Below are 16823 nucleotides of genomic sequence, written 5' to 3' on the forward strand. Positions count from 1 at the left end.
AAATAATAACAGTAATACTGACAAAATATTTTATGTTGGTAATTTTAAATGGAAATGGCGACAAAAAATTTATATCAGTAATTTCTAATGAAAATGGTGACAAAATAAAAAACAATTCATTGATGCTTTTGTCAACATTGATAACATATCAATTAGCCTATAAAATTACTGACGTAAATTCCATTGATAATTTTAAAAGAATTTAAAACTGACTTTTTCATTAAAGATTACCCAAATTCTCTCTCTCTCTCTCTCTCCCCCTCCCCCCCTAAAAACATAATCTCAAACCTATACCCAGTCTCCAAGCTCCATGTCACTCACTCCCAGAAAATTATCTAATACAAATAGGATAATCGACGATATATTTTTTATCAGTATTTTTTGATGATTATAGCAATAAAATAATTTAGTAAAAAATTCCCAATTATAATAACAAAATAATTATTCTTGTTGATAAATACCAACAAAATAAAATAATTAAAAAATAAAAAGACTTTTGTCATCAATAACCAATGAATAATATATTTCATTGCTATATTACATTGACAAGTCCGTCAATAAATCTAAAAATGTTCTAACCGGCCACTTCCCAATTCTCCCCTCCATTTAAAAATGTTTTACAAGAAGTTTTTCTCTTTTACTAATTTTCAAAGTTCTTTACAAAAATAAGGATGAAAATTATAACGAAAGATAAACACAACTACATCAACTAGGAACAATTCATTTTGAAGGGATTAATTATGATGACAAAAGGTAACAACTTCTTCACAGTGATGATGAAATAAGCAATGATGGATATATACTCTCATACTAAACCTCAATCGATTTAATAAATTATCGTTTTAATATTTAAAATAAATATCATCTAATATGTCATCTTATCAATATTTAAATATAAAAAATCATCTAATATATATTATTTTTTGAGTTCATGGTTAATTTTTTGTTTTATCAGAAAACATGTTAACAATATTTAAATATTATTTTACATTAAAAAATTAATTCAACCAGCAACATAGTGGAAGCCAATAATCTTGTTTTCTATATTTTACCCTCATACTAAATGTATCCAAACTTTATGACAGGGTAGAATCTAATGTCGGTTCGCTACCCACCTCTTTCTCTTTCCCTTTGTTTTTGAACTTCTTGAATTTGTTTTTTGTTTCATTAATTTTGCTTTAAGTTTTTAAAGCAAAAGAGAAAAAAAATGATAAAATAAATTCGAGGTAAAAACTTCAGAAATACAACAAAATATTAGTCAAGACAAACCACATGTAATATCAAAATTATTTTGATTTTTTAGGTATATAGGTCTCACACACGAGAGAGTTAGTAAATGTTATTAAATGGAATTAATATCAAAATTATTTTGATTTTTTAGGTATATAGGTCTCACACACGAGAGAGTTAGTAAATGTTATTAAATGGAATTTTAAGAGGTGTTTGTAAATGTAGTAACGGTTATATTTTTCTAAGTGTTTTTTGCTCGAAAATATGTTAAAATAATATATATTTTTTATTTTTAAAAAAATTATTTTTGATATTAGCACATTAAAATAATTTAAATACACTAAAAATTAATTTATAAAAATATTTAAAAATATTTTTAAAACACAAAAAAACCTTTTATTATATCTTATAAAATCGCAGCATCGTGTAGATGGCATGGCATGTACTATTCACAAACAAATAAAAAAGCATTTGCGGGGTTCGGTGCCTCGGCAATAATTCCAAGCTTGCAAGATACAGACCTCTCCTAATCATTCGTAATTCAATAATCAATCAAGTTCCAACCCAATTTTTTATTCGTAGAGTTTCCATTATTAAGAAGATTAAAGGCATCAATCACTTCATAATCACTTCATACAAGATACGAATAAAAGACAGAACGAATCAATATTTAAAGAAAAATAATATTTGAAGCCTTTGCACAAGGATTACAAGTGGAGAAGGAGGATTAAAATAAAACGGCTACACCCCCAGTCAGCGACTACACCCGCAGTCAGCTCATTCGAGAACTTATAAATTGCTTAAAACATTTTAGTTGTAAAGAAATATACGAGCATGTTCAGGGAGCATTATCGTCCTCTTAATCAATTAATATGGTTGAAAACAAGTAAAAATTTCCACTATCAGATTTTTGCATGCTACCGAAGGGTTTTTTAATCTGTTTGTAGATACTTTTTCTGTCAGTAAAACCTTTATCTAAAGAATCATGAATGGTACCTTTATTAGAAAACCTATAATCAATTATTTCTATTTTATAGATAAGTCACAAAATCAAACTTAATTTTATCAAACTACAAACTAAAACAATCTTTTAAAATCTCAAACAAATTTATATGGGAAAACACTATAAAACAAATAAACACAAAAACAAACTACATAAAAATGCCAAAAAATCAACATTTTCAAAATAGATTACAACAAAATTAGATAATTTTGCTTACTTTATATGGTGATTCTTTTAAAAAAAAGTTGAATCAAAACAGGGATGATGAGAGAATGAGTGTTGGGGTGGCCTGATTTGTGATGATGAGAGTTTGATTTGTGACAAAAATAAAAGGAGTTGATGTGAACTTCGTGATCACGTAGTTACGCAATCCACAATCAAGACTGAGATCTGATCCCAGAAAGCCGAAATAGGTTTAATAGAAGTGTGACACAATAAAAACTTGTCTCAAGGTACTAACACTATTGGAATGAAGTTGAATGAAGCCTTGAAGCCAATTAATCTTCGATAAATCAGATTTAGTTCGTTCAAGAACAAAAAAATACAAGTATCTCTCTTACATGTTAAAACTGAAAAATGCAGAAGTATTATTCATCAATGGCTACCAAAATTTAGTCTTACATGTGTTTCAATAGTTCTGAAAAACTAACCCTAATGGATTTACCCTTGTGGATTGAATTGACTCACTTATAAAAAGTGATCCAAAACCTTTATTAGTAAACTCAAATCCTGATCTAAATAAGCCTTGGATCCTAACTGAAAACAAAGCATTAATTAAGCATAAACAAGCCTTGGGTTGTAGCTAACAAAAAATAAAAATAAAGCCATAAGTTCTAATTCTTTATCTGCCACCAGCTCTTCTTTCCTTGTGTAGCTAGGATGAATAATAAATTCTTATAAGAAAATGATTTTGAAACATTAATGAATCATTGCTACACTTGGAAATTATGTTGCAGCCCATTAAAAATTCTTGTAGAATTAGAAAATTCTCAAGACAAACTACCACATCCTTGTAGAAAAATGATCATTACCTAATAGGAAGTCCACAAGTCAAAAGAAAGTAAATAACAAAATCCATACAACCTGTTTTGACCTTCCGAACTCCAATTCACCTGCAAGTTTACCCCAACATAGACAAATACCTCTAGAATCTTCTAGTAAAGTTTCAGCTCGATCAAACGGTTTGATTTGGAGTTATGCTCAATAATATAAAACTAGATGGTAGGAAATCTTACGCCACAATCTGAATCTGACCTTGCTTGGATCGTATATTTCCCTCTCTTTTCAAGATGATTTATCTTTGAATCACCAACAAGTTTAATTGACAATTCATTAGCTTCTTGTTGAAGTCTTTAGAGTTCTTTTCTTGCACACACTTGCGTCCAACAACATTGTATGAAAATAGTAGCTGATAATAATTTCAAAATAGCATGCGTTGCCATCTACTTGCATATATATTTTTAAATGATTACCATTGCTACCTTATTTTGTTTTTCATCCTTTTAGCGCTGAACTGAAGCTCTCCATTCTTCATGTTCTTTATTTGTTTCTTTATAAATCTTTGCAATTCATATAACCTGTTCTGATCTATATAGCAAATCTTTTCTGAACTCTGATTCACCTGAAAGTTTACCTTAACATAGACAAATACCTTTGGAATCTTCTAATAAAGTTTCAGCTTGATCTAATGGTTTGATTTAGAGTTATGCTCAATAACATAAAACTAGACGATAGAAAATCTTATGCCACAATTTGAATCTGACCTTACTTTGATCGTATCAGAAGTTATGCATTGTTTTTTGCAGAATAAAAAAGAAGAAGAAGAAATGAGGGATAAGGAGAGGTGATTGTCTATTAGTTTATAGCTTAAATATTACCGATGGATTTACCAATGAAAATTAGTGATGAGTATATTTCATCGGTAATTTCATCTGTAATAATGACATATCATTTTATTTTTTTTAATTCCTTCATTTTCAATTGTGATTTTCTAGGTATTTATCGACATAAATTTTCTGTCATTGTAAATTATCAACTAGTTTTTTTTTTAATAATTATATTTATATTTAATAATTTTCTAGTAGTGTTATTAATGATGAATATATGCTGTCCATGATAATCTTATAGCTAGAAAACAAAATTATATCCAGTCAAGTTGAAAATTAACGGTACGACTGCCATGTTAATGTACAGGAAAAGAAAATGACAATATAATATAATTATAGCTGTACATGGCAAACTTGCTTGCAAATTGTCAACTGATCACATGATTATTATTTGTTCTTTGCAATATGCAATTTCTATTTCAGGCATAGAACATATCTTCAATTACCACCTAGTTTTCTACTGGTCCCCAAACAAAAAGCTTTACCAATTGGGTCCTCCATTTAGTAGACATTACCTAACAAACACTCGGCTTAAAATTTGTCTCCAAAGCGTCATCCACTTTTCATTTAGAACTCCAAACAAAGACTATTAAATTGGGTTCCCTTCTATTTGGAAATTTCCAATTAATCGATCCTACCCTTCAATAAGGACCTATCTTTCTTAATCATTTTTTCCATAAATTTTAAAGACAATGATATTAATTAATTGGATAATTTGTTATAGGTGAGGATTCAATTGGAAATTTCTTATATTTGGGATCTAATTAAGTATTTTTAAACACTTCTGATAAGAAAGGGTGGTTTGAAGTTTGAACGTCGTCTTTTCAGGGAAGAGAGCAGGTGGGCACTAACGTGCAACAGAGCTGGCCAATGGATCTCGAAGAAGACAGCCATCTCTTTATTTTAATCGCCGCATTATCCAAAGACTAAAGAACATGATTTCGTGAAGTTAATAACTTCTTAGCCTTCTCGTGGATTTCAATATAATATGTTTTCCATGCAAGCATATGCACATGCAATCCTTCCAACTAATCCTAAAAAAAGAAAAAAAGAACAGACGACTTCTTACTATTCCCATGATGGGTCAAGAATTGTGCTCTATACGTGTAATATGCCAACTGTATAATACCAACTTGTGCCACCACCACACTCCATCCTCAGTGTTAGAGGATTGTGATTGGCTAGAGAGTGAACTGAAGACTTTGTTCTTTAATAATCATCATTTTACAATCAGTGCTTCTTGTTTCAGCCTGTCTTGTCCATGGAATGTCTACCTATATATGTACGTACATGTATTGATCTACTCATCTTTTAAGAAAAGCATATTAATTTGTGAAACCAGAAACAGAAGCAGAGTGTCATGGGAAATCAAAGATTCATTGTTCTATCAATACTTCTGTCTCTACTAATCACAATTGCTTCTGCTCAGTCGTCTCAACTTAGACAAAACTTTTACCAGAACATTTGTCCTAATGTAGAATCACTCGTCCGTTCTGCAGTCCAGACGAAGTTTAGCCAGACCTTTGTGACTGCCCCGGCAACTCTTCGACTCCTCTTCCACGATTGCTTTGTCCGGGTTAGTAGTTCTCCTTCTGACGACCCCTTTTCTTGTTCTTGTTTTTCTTTCGACATCCTATTTCTTTAATCATGTTTCTGATAAGTTAGAGGTCTTCACCAGTTTTTCGTTGTAAAGTGCTAATAGCTTTAAGTTTTAATGTTTCTTTCTTCGCATCAGGGATGTGATGCTTCGGTGCTGCTTTCGTCACCTTCTAACAATGCAGAGAAGGACCACCCTGATGATATTTCGCTTGCCGGTGATGGATTTGACACTGTGATCAAAGCCAAGGCAGCTGTTGATAGCAATCCTCGATGCAGAAACAAAGTTTCATGTGCTGATATACTAGCTCTTGCGACTAGAGATGTTGTAGTCTTGGTATGCAAATTCTCTTTCCTTGATTCATTATAAGTCTGTTCGGTAAAATATGTGAATCATTTTTTTCCTGAAATTACTTTGCCAGCTCATAGTAAAATAGCTTCGATATATTATTGCAATTCATGGGAAAATGTTGCTCGGAGTAAAAGAGCAACACCAGGCATCTTTTAGCATATTTAATATTATGTTTCTAACTCAGCTACACATGTTTACATGAAATCAGGCAGGGGGGCCATCTTATTCAGTTGAATTAGGAAGACGTGATGGGAGGATATCTACAAAAGGCAGTGTTCAACGCAAACTCCCTCATCCTACTTTCAACTTGGACCAGCTGAATTCAATGTTTGCTTCCCATGGTCTCTCCCAGACTGATATGATTGCTTTGTCAGGTATCTAGAGTTTTATACTCTTCAGTTATTTTACTTCAAACTTGTCATACAACTCTGCAGAATTTTGCTTGAACTGAAATCACCAAAATATATATGGTTGTGAATTCTTAACATAATTTTTGCAAAGCTATGTTTTAGAAAGTTTGCGTCAATATCAGGTGCCCATACACTTGGATTCTCTCATTGTAGCCGCTTTGCCGACAGGATTTACAGATTCAATTCTCGAAACAGGATTGACCCAACTCTAAATCTGCAATATGCTATGCAGCTTAGACAAATGTGCCCTGTTAATGTTGACTCAAGAATTGCCATTAACATGGACCCGACCACACCCCGGCAGTTTGACAATGCCTACTACCAAAACCTTAAGAATGGAAAGGGCTTGTTCACCTCTGATCAGATACTGTTTACCGATTCAAGATCGAAGGGCACTGTCAACCTATTTGCATCGAACAATGCTGCCTTCCAACAAGCATTTGTGACTGCTATCACTAAGCTAGGCCGAGTTGGGGTTTTGACTGGTAATCAAGGTGAAATTCGGCGAGACTGTTCCCGAATAAACTAAACTAGTCATTATTCTCTCATCGCTCATAGATTCCGTCGTTCTTTCTTTGCTGTAGTTATTGCTTTTCATTTTGTTATTGTTTCGATTGCTGGGGTATCAAAATTTGCAAGGGTAACCAATAAATTATACAGCTGGGAAGTGGTTTATCGGAAAGAAATGTTTACTTGTGTCTTTTAGCACAAAGAAAGAATTGCTCAGGCCATTTTCTTCATAGAAGCTGGCGCCGGAAATGAAATTTACCTGAATTTATTAATTCTAACGCTGATGTTTTGCCCTTTTTTTATTACATGGCATGGGATAGTTTGTGCATAGAGACCAAGTCTCATTCTTAAAGAACACATCCCCACACCCACTAAGTGGATTAAAATGAATTTCTTGAATTATCGTGATCTGTGATCCCAAAAGTTGACCAAAGAATTCTTTCAAGGAGGTAGCATACTTCCTTAACCATTAAATTATTATTTTTTAGGTTGATGGTTTATCTAAACGATAGAAATGAAAGAGGATCTGTTTGGTATTTTTTTTAACGGAAAATATCAGTTTTTCTTAAGGAAACTTCAATTTAGCCCCTAACTTATTACCTCATTATCAATATCAATAAAGTTTAAAATATTTTAATCTTACCAATTATAGTCAAGATATTTCATTCATCCTCCTTTAAAAGAACTTGGAAGTTTCCGTCAAATTTACATTTGATCATTCGTGTTTACCCTCATTTTTTTTTCCATCTCTAGATTTCTTATTTTTTCTACATAGATTTTTTCATGGAAAATTAAATAAAGGTTTCTAAAATAGAAAACAAAGACCTTGTTTGGTATATATTAAAAATATTAAAAGGAATGACCATAAACCAATATTACATATTGTACTAAACAGGGACATTATTTTTATAGCGGAGAATTCAGAAAATAACCCCAAAATTTTAACATTGATCCCGTAACTTATCATCTAAGTTGTTTTTAAAATATTCATTGGACCATGAAGATGGTAAAAATAAAATTTGGGTTTCGATCCATTTATTTTTTGTTGGTTTTTAAAAAAACACTTGATGAATATTACTCTAATGGGTTTTAACGAGATCATGTTATTCAACCCAAATTGTTATACCATAAGCTCAAAAACAATATTACGTAAAGTAAATATGTCATTTTTATATTGAAACCTGCAGAAATGATGGTTGGTTTCTGTGGGTTTTGGGTTGATGCGCATGTGTTACACACGCCTATATTGAAACCTGCAAAAATGATAGGAATAGTAAACTGAAAAGAGAAGCCTAAATCAAACTATATATTCTCCTCTTCCTTTCCTGGCCAATGCTTCGGGTAAGAGTGAAGTTTTGTTCGAATAAGAAGCCCACGGTGGCTAAGGGGGGTTTCAGGCATGTGATGGGTTTCAAGATGGGATATGGAGGTTGACGATGGTGATTTGAGCGGTAGAGGCTACTGTGACATCGGGGTTGGGGCTTCTATATGGGTTGTTTGTTGTGATTGTCATGGTGTCTAGTCTTCTGACTTTGTTATCATATAATTTTATTATCTTTGTATACAAATCATATTTCTCAGTCTAGAAATTTAGTGAAACATTCCCGACATTTGTTTACAAATTTCTTATGAATAAATCCAAAAACAATGCAATTTTTTTTTTAATCAAATTGGTTTATCAGATAGTTTAATCAGTTGACCGGATCAATCAAAAAATATCTTCATTTCTAATTTATTAAGATTTTATTGAAATTTCAGAAAAGTCTCATTTATATTTTGAACATTTCAAGTGTCAACATCAAAATCATGTCAAAAAAAAAACAAACAACACTTCATAATTACAAACTCTTCACCTCAACTTCAATCTAATCATCCTGAAAATCATAACATTATATCCTTTTATTTCTTAATTCATTCTTATTAATTCATACCATTAAGACATTAATCAATTTCACATCCATCTTAATAATTAAAACATCAAAATATTTACCCTAACTCCAAGACAACTAACACTTAATAAATATTAACATACATAAGTTATGCCCATTTATATAGTTACTACTTAAATTGCAATGACAAATATAATAATCATGCAAGAAAATAGCGTTATTAAGTTTTGAACAACAAATACATTCTATCACCTTAATTAATTGATGATCAATATTAGTTTAACTCAAGGATATTTAAATTAAATTTCAAAATAAAATGTCCAAAACTACAATCCACAAGTTTGATATTATAACTTGATAATCCATGATTTTATAAAACTACACAAAAACAACAACTAATTATTACTCTTGACAAGCTTTTTGAGTTAACTGTAATCAATAATATTTACTAACTCATAAGTTAATATTTCATTTAACACTTAAAAATAATCAACTTTTCATCTAGACAATATTTAATAATTTATTCTTTATAATCATCTAAATTTATCTTTACATAAATCCATTCAAACCTAAACAGATCTTGTAATATTCATAACTTAAATAACCATTCCAACATTTCCATATCAAAGTCAACATTCCAATACTCTCTCTTAAGTACTTATTATTTTGGCATACCCATCTTAGTTGTCAATCGATCCGGCATTCACATTCGAAAAACAATAATCCAAAATTCTTTAACGAATATCAATCAATCTGGCCAACTAATCTTAGTTGCCAATCAATCCAACATTTCCATTTGGAAGCCAATAATCTGGTATTCCTTAACGGATACCAATCAATCTGGTCAACTTATCTTCGTTCCTAATCAATCCAACATTCCTATTTAGAAGCCAGTACTCTGGTATTTCTTAACGAATACCAATCAATCCGGGTAAACCATCCTGGTTGCCAATCAATCCAGCATTCTCATTCGGAAGCCAACATTCAGGTATTCTTTAACGATACCAATTAATCCAGTCAATCCATCTTGGTTGCCAATCAATCCGACATTTCCATTTGGAAGCCAATATTTTAGTATTCTTTAATGAATACAAATCAATCGGGTCAACTAATCTTGATTGCCAATCAATCCGGCATTCCTAATTGAAAACCAATATTCTGCTATTCTTTAATGAATACTAAACAATTCTCTCAATTTGCGTATCTTTCTTTCCATATACATTATCAATTCACTATCTATATTTGTATGGACTAACCAATTCACAGGTAAAGTACACGGGAAAATTATTAAGAAACTTACCACAAAGTACGAAGTACCTATCTATTATCTAACTATGAGTGGCTCCACTAGCCCGCTCAATCACCCTCGATAATATCCCCTGCATTGATAGAGTTTTAAATCAATTATTATTGTATCCACAAATGTTTCTTATTCATCATAACATCCATTTTAACTCCGATCAGTTACACATCCATAGCTAAATTCTTTTCATTGTCAACTTATTTGATACAATTTCAATTTTCATATAGTTATTCACTTTTAACTCTTTCTTACAAAGTTAATCATATCATTCTTGGAAAAAAAGTAGATGTCCTTTTATAATCATCATCCATGTATCCTAAATCATTAGTTAAATGAAAATCAATTCAGTTAAAAGTCAATTCACATTTCTTCAATTCTTCATTTACTTTCAACAATATCCTCCTTTTATTCAAATAAAATCTCTTATTACATCTAATAAACACGAACTCCATTCTATATTTTTTTAATCTCAAACTCAACCAAAAACTCACTTTTTAATTCAACAATTCTTTAAAGGCATTAAATTAATAAACATAAAAAAATCCATATTTATCAGATAGATCTAGAACCATTAATCAAAGTCAATATCTATACATTCAACCATTCTTCAAAATATTAGAGGAACAAATAATAAGTATCTCTAATTTATATATAAAAAAAATGATAAAGTTCTCCTATTCAAGGCTCTATCCAAAATCTTATCCTGCTTAATATTTTTCCCTATGAAGCAACAAAAACATATCCATATTTCATATTCATACCAAAATCACATCCATGGATAATCTTAGGCATACCATCAGTATATAAATGTAAAATTATGATTAGTAATTACTATCCATACATGTATCTCTACATGCCTTGAATCCACTTAATATATACATAATTAAATACATTCATCAATAAATTCTATATATCACAAAATATCAATCACACGTCCCACCTAACAAAACTATAAAAGTGCAACATATATGAATGATGTCATGTCTATTGTCAAGTGTGCAATAGACCTGTAACACATGATAGCATAATGAATAATTAATATAAAACAATATATTCATCGTGAAATGACAACTTTACTATTCTGAAATCTAATGCAATATTTTTATTTTCCACATCAATCATTAATTTCTTTTCTTATTAGCAATTTCACGGTCATCGATGAAATCTTCTATTTTTAAAGATAAATATCAAAAATTTTCATCCAAGTCAAAAATTAACGAATTCTTCTATTTTTTAGGATTAGCGTCATTTTTTTTGTCAAAATAAAAAAATCAACAAAATCTTTTATTTTTAGAGATTAACATCAAAAAATTTGTTAATTAGAAGTCCAAAATCGATGAAATCTCCTATTTTTAAGGAATAATATCAAAATTCTTCATTCAATTCCAAAATAGATGAAATCTCTTGTTATTAAGGATTAACATAAAAAAATTTCGTTCAAAGTATAAAATCGATGAAATCTTATATTTTTAAAAATTGATGTCAAATTTTTTTGTTAGAAGTCCAAAATCAACAAAATCTCCTATTTTTATGGATTAATGTCTAAATTTTCATTCAAAATCAATAAAATTTAATTTAAAAATTGATGAAATCTCCTACTTTAAGGATTAATTTCAATTTTTTTTGTTCAAATCTTAAATTGTTAAATCTTCTATTTTAGGATTAACGTCAAATTTGTTTTATATAAAATCTTATATCAATAAAATCTCTTATTTTTTAGGAATTAATATCAAATTCTTTCGTTAAAAGGTCAAAAACCAATAAAATCTTCTATAGTTAGAGATTAACTTTAAATTTCTCGACAAGTCTTCTATGTTCTTTTAAAAAATAAATCACTAAAATAAGCTTAGAAAATAATTTAAACAATTAATAATATACATAAAATAAATTTATAAGGAAACACATAACAAATTTAACTTTTTAGCTAAAAAATAAGATAAGGGTAATATATATTTTTCCTTAATCATAAACAACACGCTGCTGATACTTCATTTAGTCTTATTACTTTCCCTTTAATTTCAAAGATTCCCATGTTTATCATGGTGTGACAAGGATGACCCGACATGCTGAGCTGGCTTTCAAGATTTATATGATATAAACGAGGACGGTCTAGTTTAACAACCTCAAAAGGCAGTTGATGGTCTTTGCATGAATCAGCAGGAACAGTTTTCTATAATAAGGACCATTTTTAATGAAATCAGCCATGGAATATTTATAGCAATAATTTCTGACCTGATGGCGGCTATTTTGATACCAATTTCTTAAATTCAAACACAAGTATTCAAGAGATGTGCTAAATAACATTTTTTAACAGTAGCTGGTGGGTGGTTACAGATTGAACAACAAAATTTCAATCATTTCTTTTGGAAAAAAAAATCATTTGTGAATTATATCTAAGCTGTGTTCTTCACTTTTTGCCGATTTTTGCAAGGTGGGGTCCCGGGTATTCTTACAAATTTTTGCCGACTATTGCTCTGTTCTGACGAACACCGCTCCAGTCCTCCTTTCATTTATGGGAAGCTAAATAGCTAATGGATACAACAGCAAGAAAAAATGGAAAGCTGTGTTTTTGTCAGGCACCATCTGCGCCGAAACATTTTGAAATGCGAGAGAAGGATTTGAAGACAAAACTGAATCTATGGCATTCCTTCTGTCTCACTTCGCACATTCTGACAATTGTGACTGCAAGATGCAGAATCTGTGATATTAATCATTGTCAATTCTGCAATTCTACTTCCCGTTGCTTTCACAACATAAATTAGTGGCAGATCCTTCCTTAAGGAAATTGCGAAAGAAAGAGAAGGGCTGGGGTTAAAATTTTCTTCAACTCTTATCCTCTACTTGGTAATCATCAACATCCTTAAATGTATTGGAGAGGGGCCACCTGTTTTGGTCATCATCATCATCATCTTAAACATTTCATACACACCTGGTGGCTTACTTTTCTAGGCCAACAATTTTCATTAGTTTCGTTCTCTAATTTGCTCTAAATTTGAGAAGATTACAAACTATTTAAGATTGGTGCAGAAGAAAAACTAAACAATTACAGAACTGAATTGATGGACTTGAAAAGAAAAAATAGATTGACAAACGTCTGTAGATGTCCTATTCACAACCGATGTATTGCCCCAGATAAGGGTTCCACAATTATCCATTTATTGGATTGAGGATGGAACTGAATCAAGAATCTCAATTCCAGGACCCTAGATTTTTATTGGTCCAAGTCTAGTGAAGGTTTAGAAGGATACACACATACATATTGTCAAAAGTTCAAGACCTGTTTATGCTTAAACTTTGGAAAAGCCATTGCGGCCGCTTTCTGTCCTGATCGAATGTTGCTCTAGAGCTGCTCAATGGGGTTGTTGGAGTGCTGCGATCCTCTCTTCGTTCAGATTTAAACGAGGCAGAAGAATCAAGCTCAAGTGTCTGGTAGTTTTTGGATATTTTCTTGCTTGTGCTACCTCCAATGCTTAATGTCAGCTCCACTTCACTATCTTCATCAGATCCATCAATGCTCATTTTTCTTTTTTGGGTTGCATAAGCGCTTGGCCCTGCTTGGTTCTCGTCCACAGCACTAACTCCAGTTGATATATCTTCCTCTGCAGGCCTTTCAAGGTCGAATCCCCGTGACATTTTCACAGTCTCACCTGAACAGCTACCACTTCTTTCTCTTGAATTTGGGTCTTCCCTCAGGCTTTGAATATGGAAACTATAACCACAGGTGGTTTGTGCTGCTGAATTAGGCCGGTTAACGAATTGAGAGCAGTTAATATCTGAACTAGTTATTGGAGTCCAGTACTTTCTGTTTTGTTTAATTCCTTTCTTCAACTCCTCCATCAATAACTTTTGAACACTGTACAGCCTATGGAGTTCCCTTACCTGCAAGTTGCATTTTACCGTTAATTACATCTCTGCAAATCAGCTTTTAAGTTCCTTGCCATTGACAGTTATCTGATTTTATGCTTGTGGGGCTAGCCAGTGGAAAGAAAGGAGAAATTATTGATCAGAGGGTTCTAGGTCTGACTTAGAATGATGAATATATAACAGTACCCTGGCGTCAGGGTTTTCAGCAGGAAACTATTCCCTGGAAAGTAGTGATGTTAAAATGTCGTAACACGTTGATCACTACAAAACATGCATTCTGAGATATTTTTAAAATTGAAACTCACCTGTTGTTTGAAGATATCCTCATGCAACTGCATTGTCTTCTTGATGAAGTCTATGTTGTGTTTGCCAGGCATCTTGTCCATAGAGCTGCCGAACTTGTCTATCCCACTAACTTGAAGGTTCTTTTCCAGACCCCTGGTCTGCAAATATTCCAGGTCATCCATACAATGTACACTAATGCTACTGCTATTTTGTGAAGTTGCTAGAAGAGTGATGGCATATTCAAGTTTGGTTCCCATTCCTGAAATTATATGATAATTAATAATCGAACTTCATATTAATACAAGAGAGTACAGAGAATCTAGCATATCCAATTTCATCAAAAACAAAAGAAGAAGCCTATAATGGAAGGCATGGAGATGGAAGTGATCCATCTTATGCTTTTCCTTTTTCATGTGCTTTTAATATCTACTCTATGACTGTGGCGGATTTATCAAATGCCACTACTTTGGGGTGGAGACAGAGGGCAGTTGACCTAAATTCTTTATGGGACATCTGGGAACCAAAGTGATCTAGATAAGATTTTGCTAATATCGAGTCATATCAAATTTTAACAAGGTAAAATTCAAATGCAAGAAACAAATCCCAAAACATCTTTTAAACAATATCTTCTTCAATTTTACCCACGTTTTAGATCTACCAACAAAGAATATGCAGACAGACTTGATACAGTTCACCTTTTTTTCTTGATCTAGATGCAAGCAATTAAGACAAAGATGAGAATTCTTCGCTAAATTTTAATCATACTAACTAATTTTGTCTTTGAAAATGTTAAGAGAGGTTTCTGTTCAATTTATGCAAAGGTGAGGGGACAAAAGGGACTGCTCAAAATTGCATTGGGAGCTCTGAAAGTGTGACAAAATAGTGCCTAGACAATGAAGTAGGATGTAAAGAAAAAATGGGATGTAGGCACTAGAGAGACCAAACATGGGTTGTTGGTCTCTCTCTCTCTCACTGGTGGGACAATCACTAGCCGAAACGGTGGTCTTCATCTTCAGGAAATTTGTTCTAGAAAAGTGTCCACTTCTTTCTGTTTCTTCCAAAACCAAACCTTTTCGATATTATCAACATAATGAGATCACAAAACAGTTAAAAATCCTACTTTTGGTACTGAAGCTTGTTATAGAGCCATAAAGCAATCATAAAATATAAAGAACACAAATGCACAAGCAAACTGGATAACTATGAGATGGGAGAAAGAAAAGACTTAAAAACCAGTTTCTGCACCTGTAATATTCTTAACTAGTCAATTATGTGGAATATTATCTATCATGGAGATCACAAATTAATTATAATATAGAAAACAAAAGGATCAAGAATGCTGGCTCTATAGGCATCTTTCAGAACAAAAAACTTAGGATGCAGTGCAAAATTTCTTACTAATGGCATAAGACACAAAATACATGCAACAGCATCAACTTCAAGTCCCAGGACCAAATCTGAACAGGAAGAAAACTGGCTACTCTATAATTCTCATCATCACCTGCAATATAAAGTGACCAGATCGCAAAACTTTCCTACCAGACTCATTGAACATCTTCCTCCTTCATGCCACTTGCTAGCTTGTCTATTACTGATAAAGAAAAGCTGAAAAACCAACAAGCCTTTAAGCCATTCATGACCTTCGATAAGTCATGTTTTCTCTTTCTCAATATGGACGGAACAACCTAAGGAGTGCAATTGCGGTGGTGAAATCGGAGAAGATACTATGACTAGTACACATCTGGTACAAGAAAATCTCCTGTATTTGACAGAGAGGCCCAAGATTTAGTCTCTCTCTCCCTTGCTTAGAGGAACAACAAAGCAAACCATAACTTAAAAAATATATTTATATATATAATCATGGTCTTAATAATTCAAGCTTGACAGGCTGTGAAGGGAGGAAAGAAAAGAGCTGGACTAGCTTGCAATGTGTTTGCGAGTAATATTTTGATATTGAGAGAGAGAGAGGAGTGGGAAAGCTAAGTTATAATAGTGTTATATATTAACAATGTAATGTTGTAGTGTATAATAATAAGGTAATTTATGGTATTGAATATTGGTTTTGCAAACTGTACCCAAGGGGGAAGAAGGGAGGGATCAAAAGTAGTAGGGGCCACAAAGTTATATACATTTGTATATGATAAAATCAAATGGGCACTCCTGATTGTAGGCCAGTGAACAAGATATTCCACACAAAGTCTTCCAAGAAAATCAAGATTATACATGCATTAACTAGATTATTCAACTCTCTGCGCCTCGCCTCAAATAAAAAAAAAAAATTGACATAAAAAATATCTAAATATTGTTAATACGGTTTTTAGAAAAAATAAAGTATACGAGGATTGATTTGATGTCAACATGATAGGTCCAAAGACAACACAGACTATCGATAAAAATATAGTTTGACTAAAAAAAAATCAAGACGATATCCTTTTATAAATATTGAAATGTAAACATATTAGATCAACTAAGATAAACTCGGATTAATATGTCAA

General features: G+C 31.9%; 2 protein-coding genes across 3 annotated transcripts; one reads left to right on the forward strand and one right to left on the reverse strand.

Moving 5' to 3' along the window:
* The first annotated feature begins 5390 nt into the window (after nucleotides 1-5390).
* LOC7461573 (peroxidase 45) lies at nucleotides 5391-7265 on the forward strand. Its single transcript, XM_002324427.4, has 4 exons — nucleotides 5391-5695; nucleotides 5855-6052; nucleotides 6276-6441; nucleotides 6600-7265. Exons 1-4 carry the CDS (start codon nucleotides 5480-5482, stop codon nucleotides 7004-7006), a joined length of 987 nt encoding a protein of 328 aa, XP_002324463.1. The 5' UTR covers nucleotides 5391-5479; the 3' UTR covers nucleotides 7007-7265.
* Nucleotides 7266-13222: 5957 nt separating this feature from the next.
* Nucleotides 13223-16310, reverse strand: LOC7461574 (uncharacterized). 2 transcript variants are annotated; one of them, XM_024589924.2, is made up of 3 exons: nucleotides 15830-16310; nucleotides 14349-14486; nucleotides 13223-14058 (listed from the first exon to the last, which is right to left on the reverse strand). In XM_024589924.2, the coding sequence occupies exons 1-3, from the start codon at nucleotides 15881-15883 to the stop codon at nucleotides 13450-13452; spliced, it is 801 nt and encodes a 266-aa protein (XP_024445692.1). In that variant the 5' UTR covers nucleotides 15884-16310; the 3' UTR covers nucleotides 13223-13449. The 2 variants fall into 2 exon arrangements, with proteins under 2 accessions (XP_024445692.1, XP_002325036.1); XM_002325000.4 differs by having other exon boundaries at nucleotides 14349-14587; nucleotides 15830-16309.
* Nucleotides 16311-16823: the final 513 nt, after the last annotated feature.

The sequence above is a fragment of the Populus trichocarpa genome, chromosome 18 (genome assembly GCF_000002775.5).
Source record: "Populus trichocarpa isolate Nisqually-1 chromosome 18, P.trichocarpa_v4.1, whole genome shotgun sequence".
Taxonomy (NCBI): Eukaryota; Viridiplantae; Streptophyta; class Magnoliopsida; order Malpighiales; family Salicaceae; genus Populus; species Populus trichocarpa.

What these genes read in the sequence shown, in the direction of transcription:
- LOC7461573 (XM_002324427.4), top strand. Translation starts at nt 5,480, where the DNA reads ATGGGAAATCAAAGATTCATTGTTCTATCAATACTTCTGTCTCTACTA. An exon ending in TCCACGATTGCTTTGTCCGG is followed by an intron (nt 5,696 to 5,854) that starts GTTAGTAGTTCT and finishes TCTTCGCATCAG; the next exon opens with GGATGTGATGCTTCGGTGCT. An exon ending in TGATATGATTGCTTTGTCAG is followed by an intron (nt 6,442 to 6,599) that starts GTATCTAGAGTT and finishes CGTCAATATCAG; the next exon opens with GTGCCCATACACTTGGATTC.
- LOC7461574 (XM_002325000.4), bottom strand. Translation starts at nt 14,585, where the DNA reads ATGGGAACCAAACTTGAATATGCCATCACTCTTCTAGCAACTTCACAA. An exon ending in AGGATATCTTCAAACAACAG is followed by an intron (nt 14,059 to 14,348) that starts GTGAGTTTCAAT and finishes TGCAACTTGCAG; the next exon opens with GTAAGGGAACTCCATAGGCT.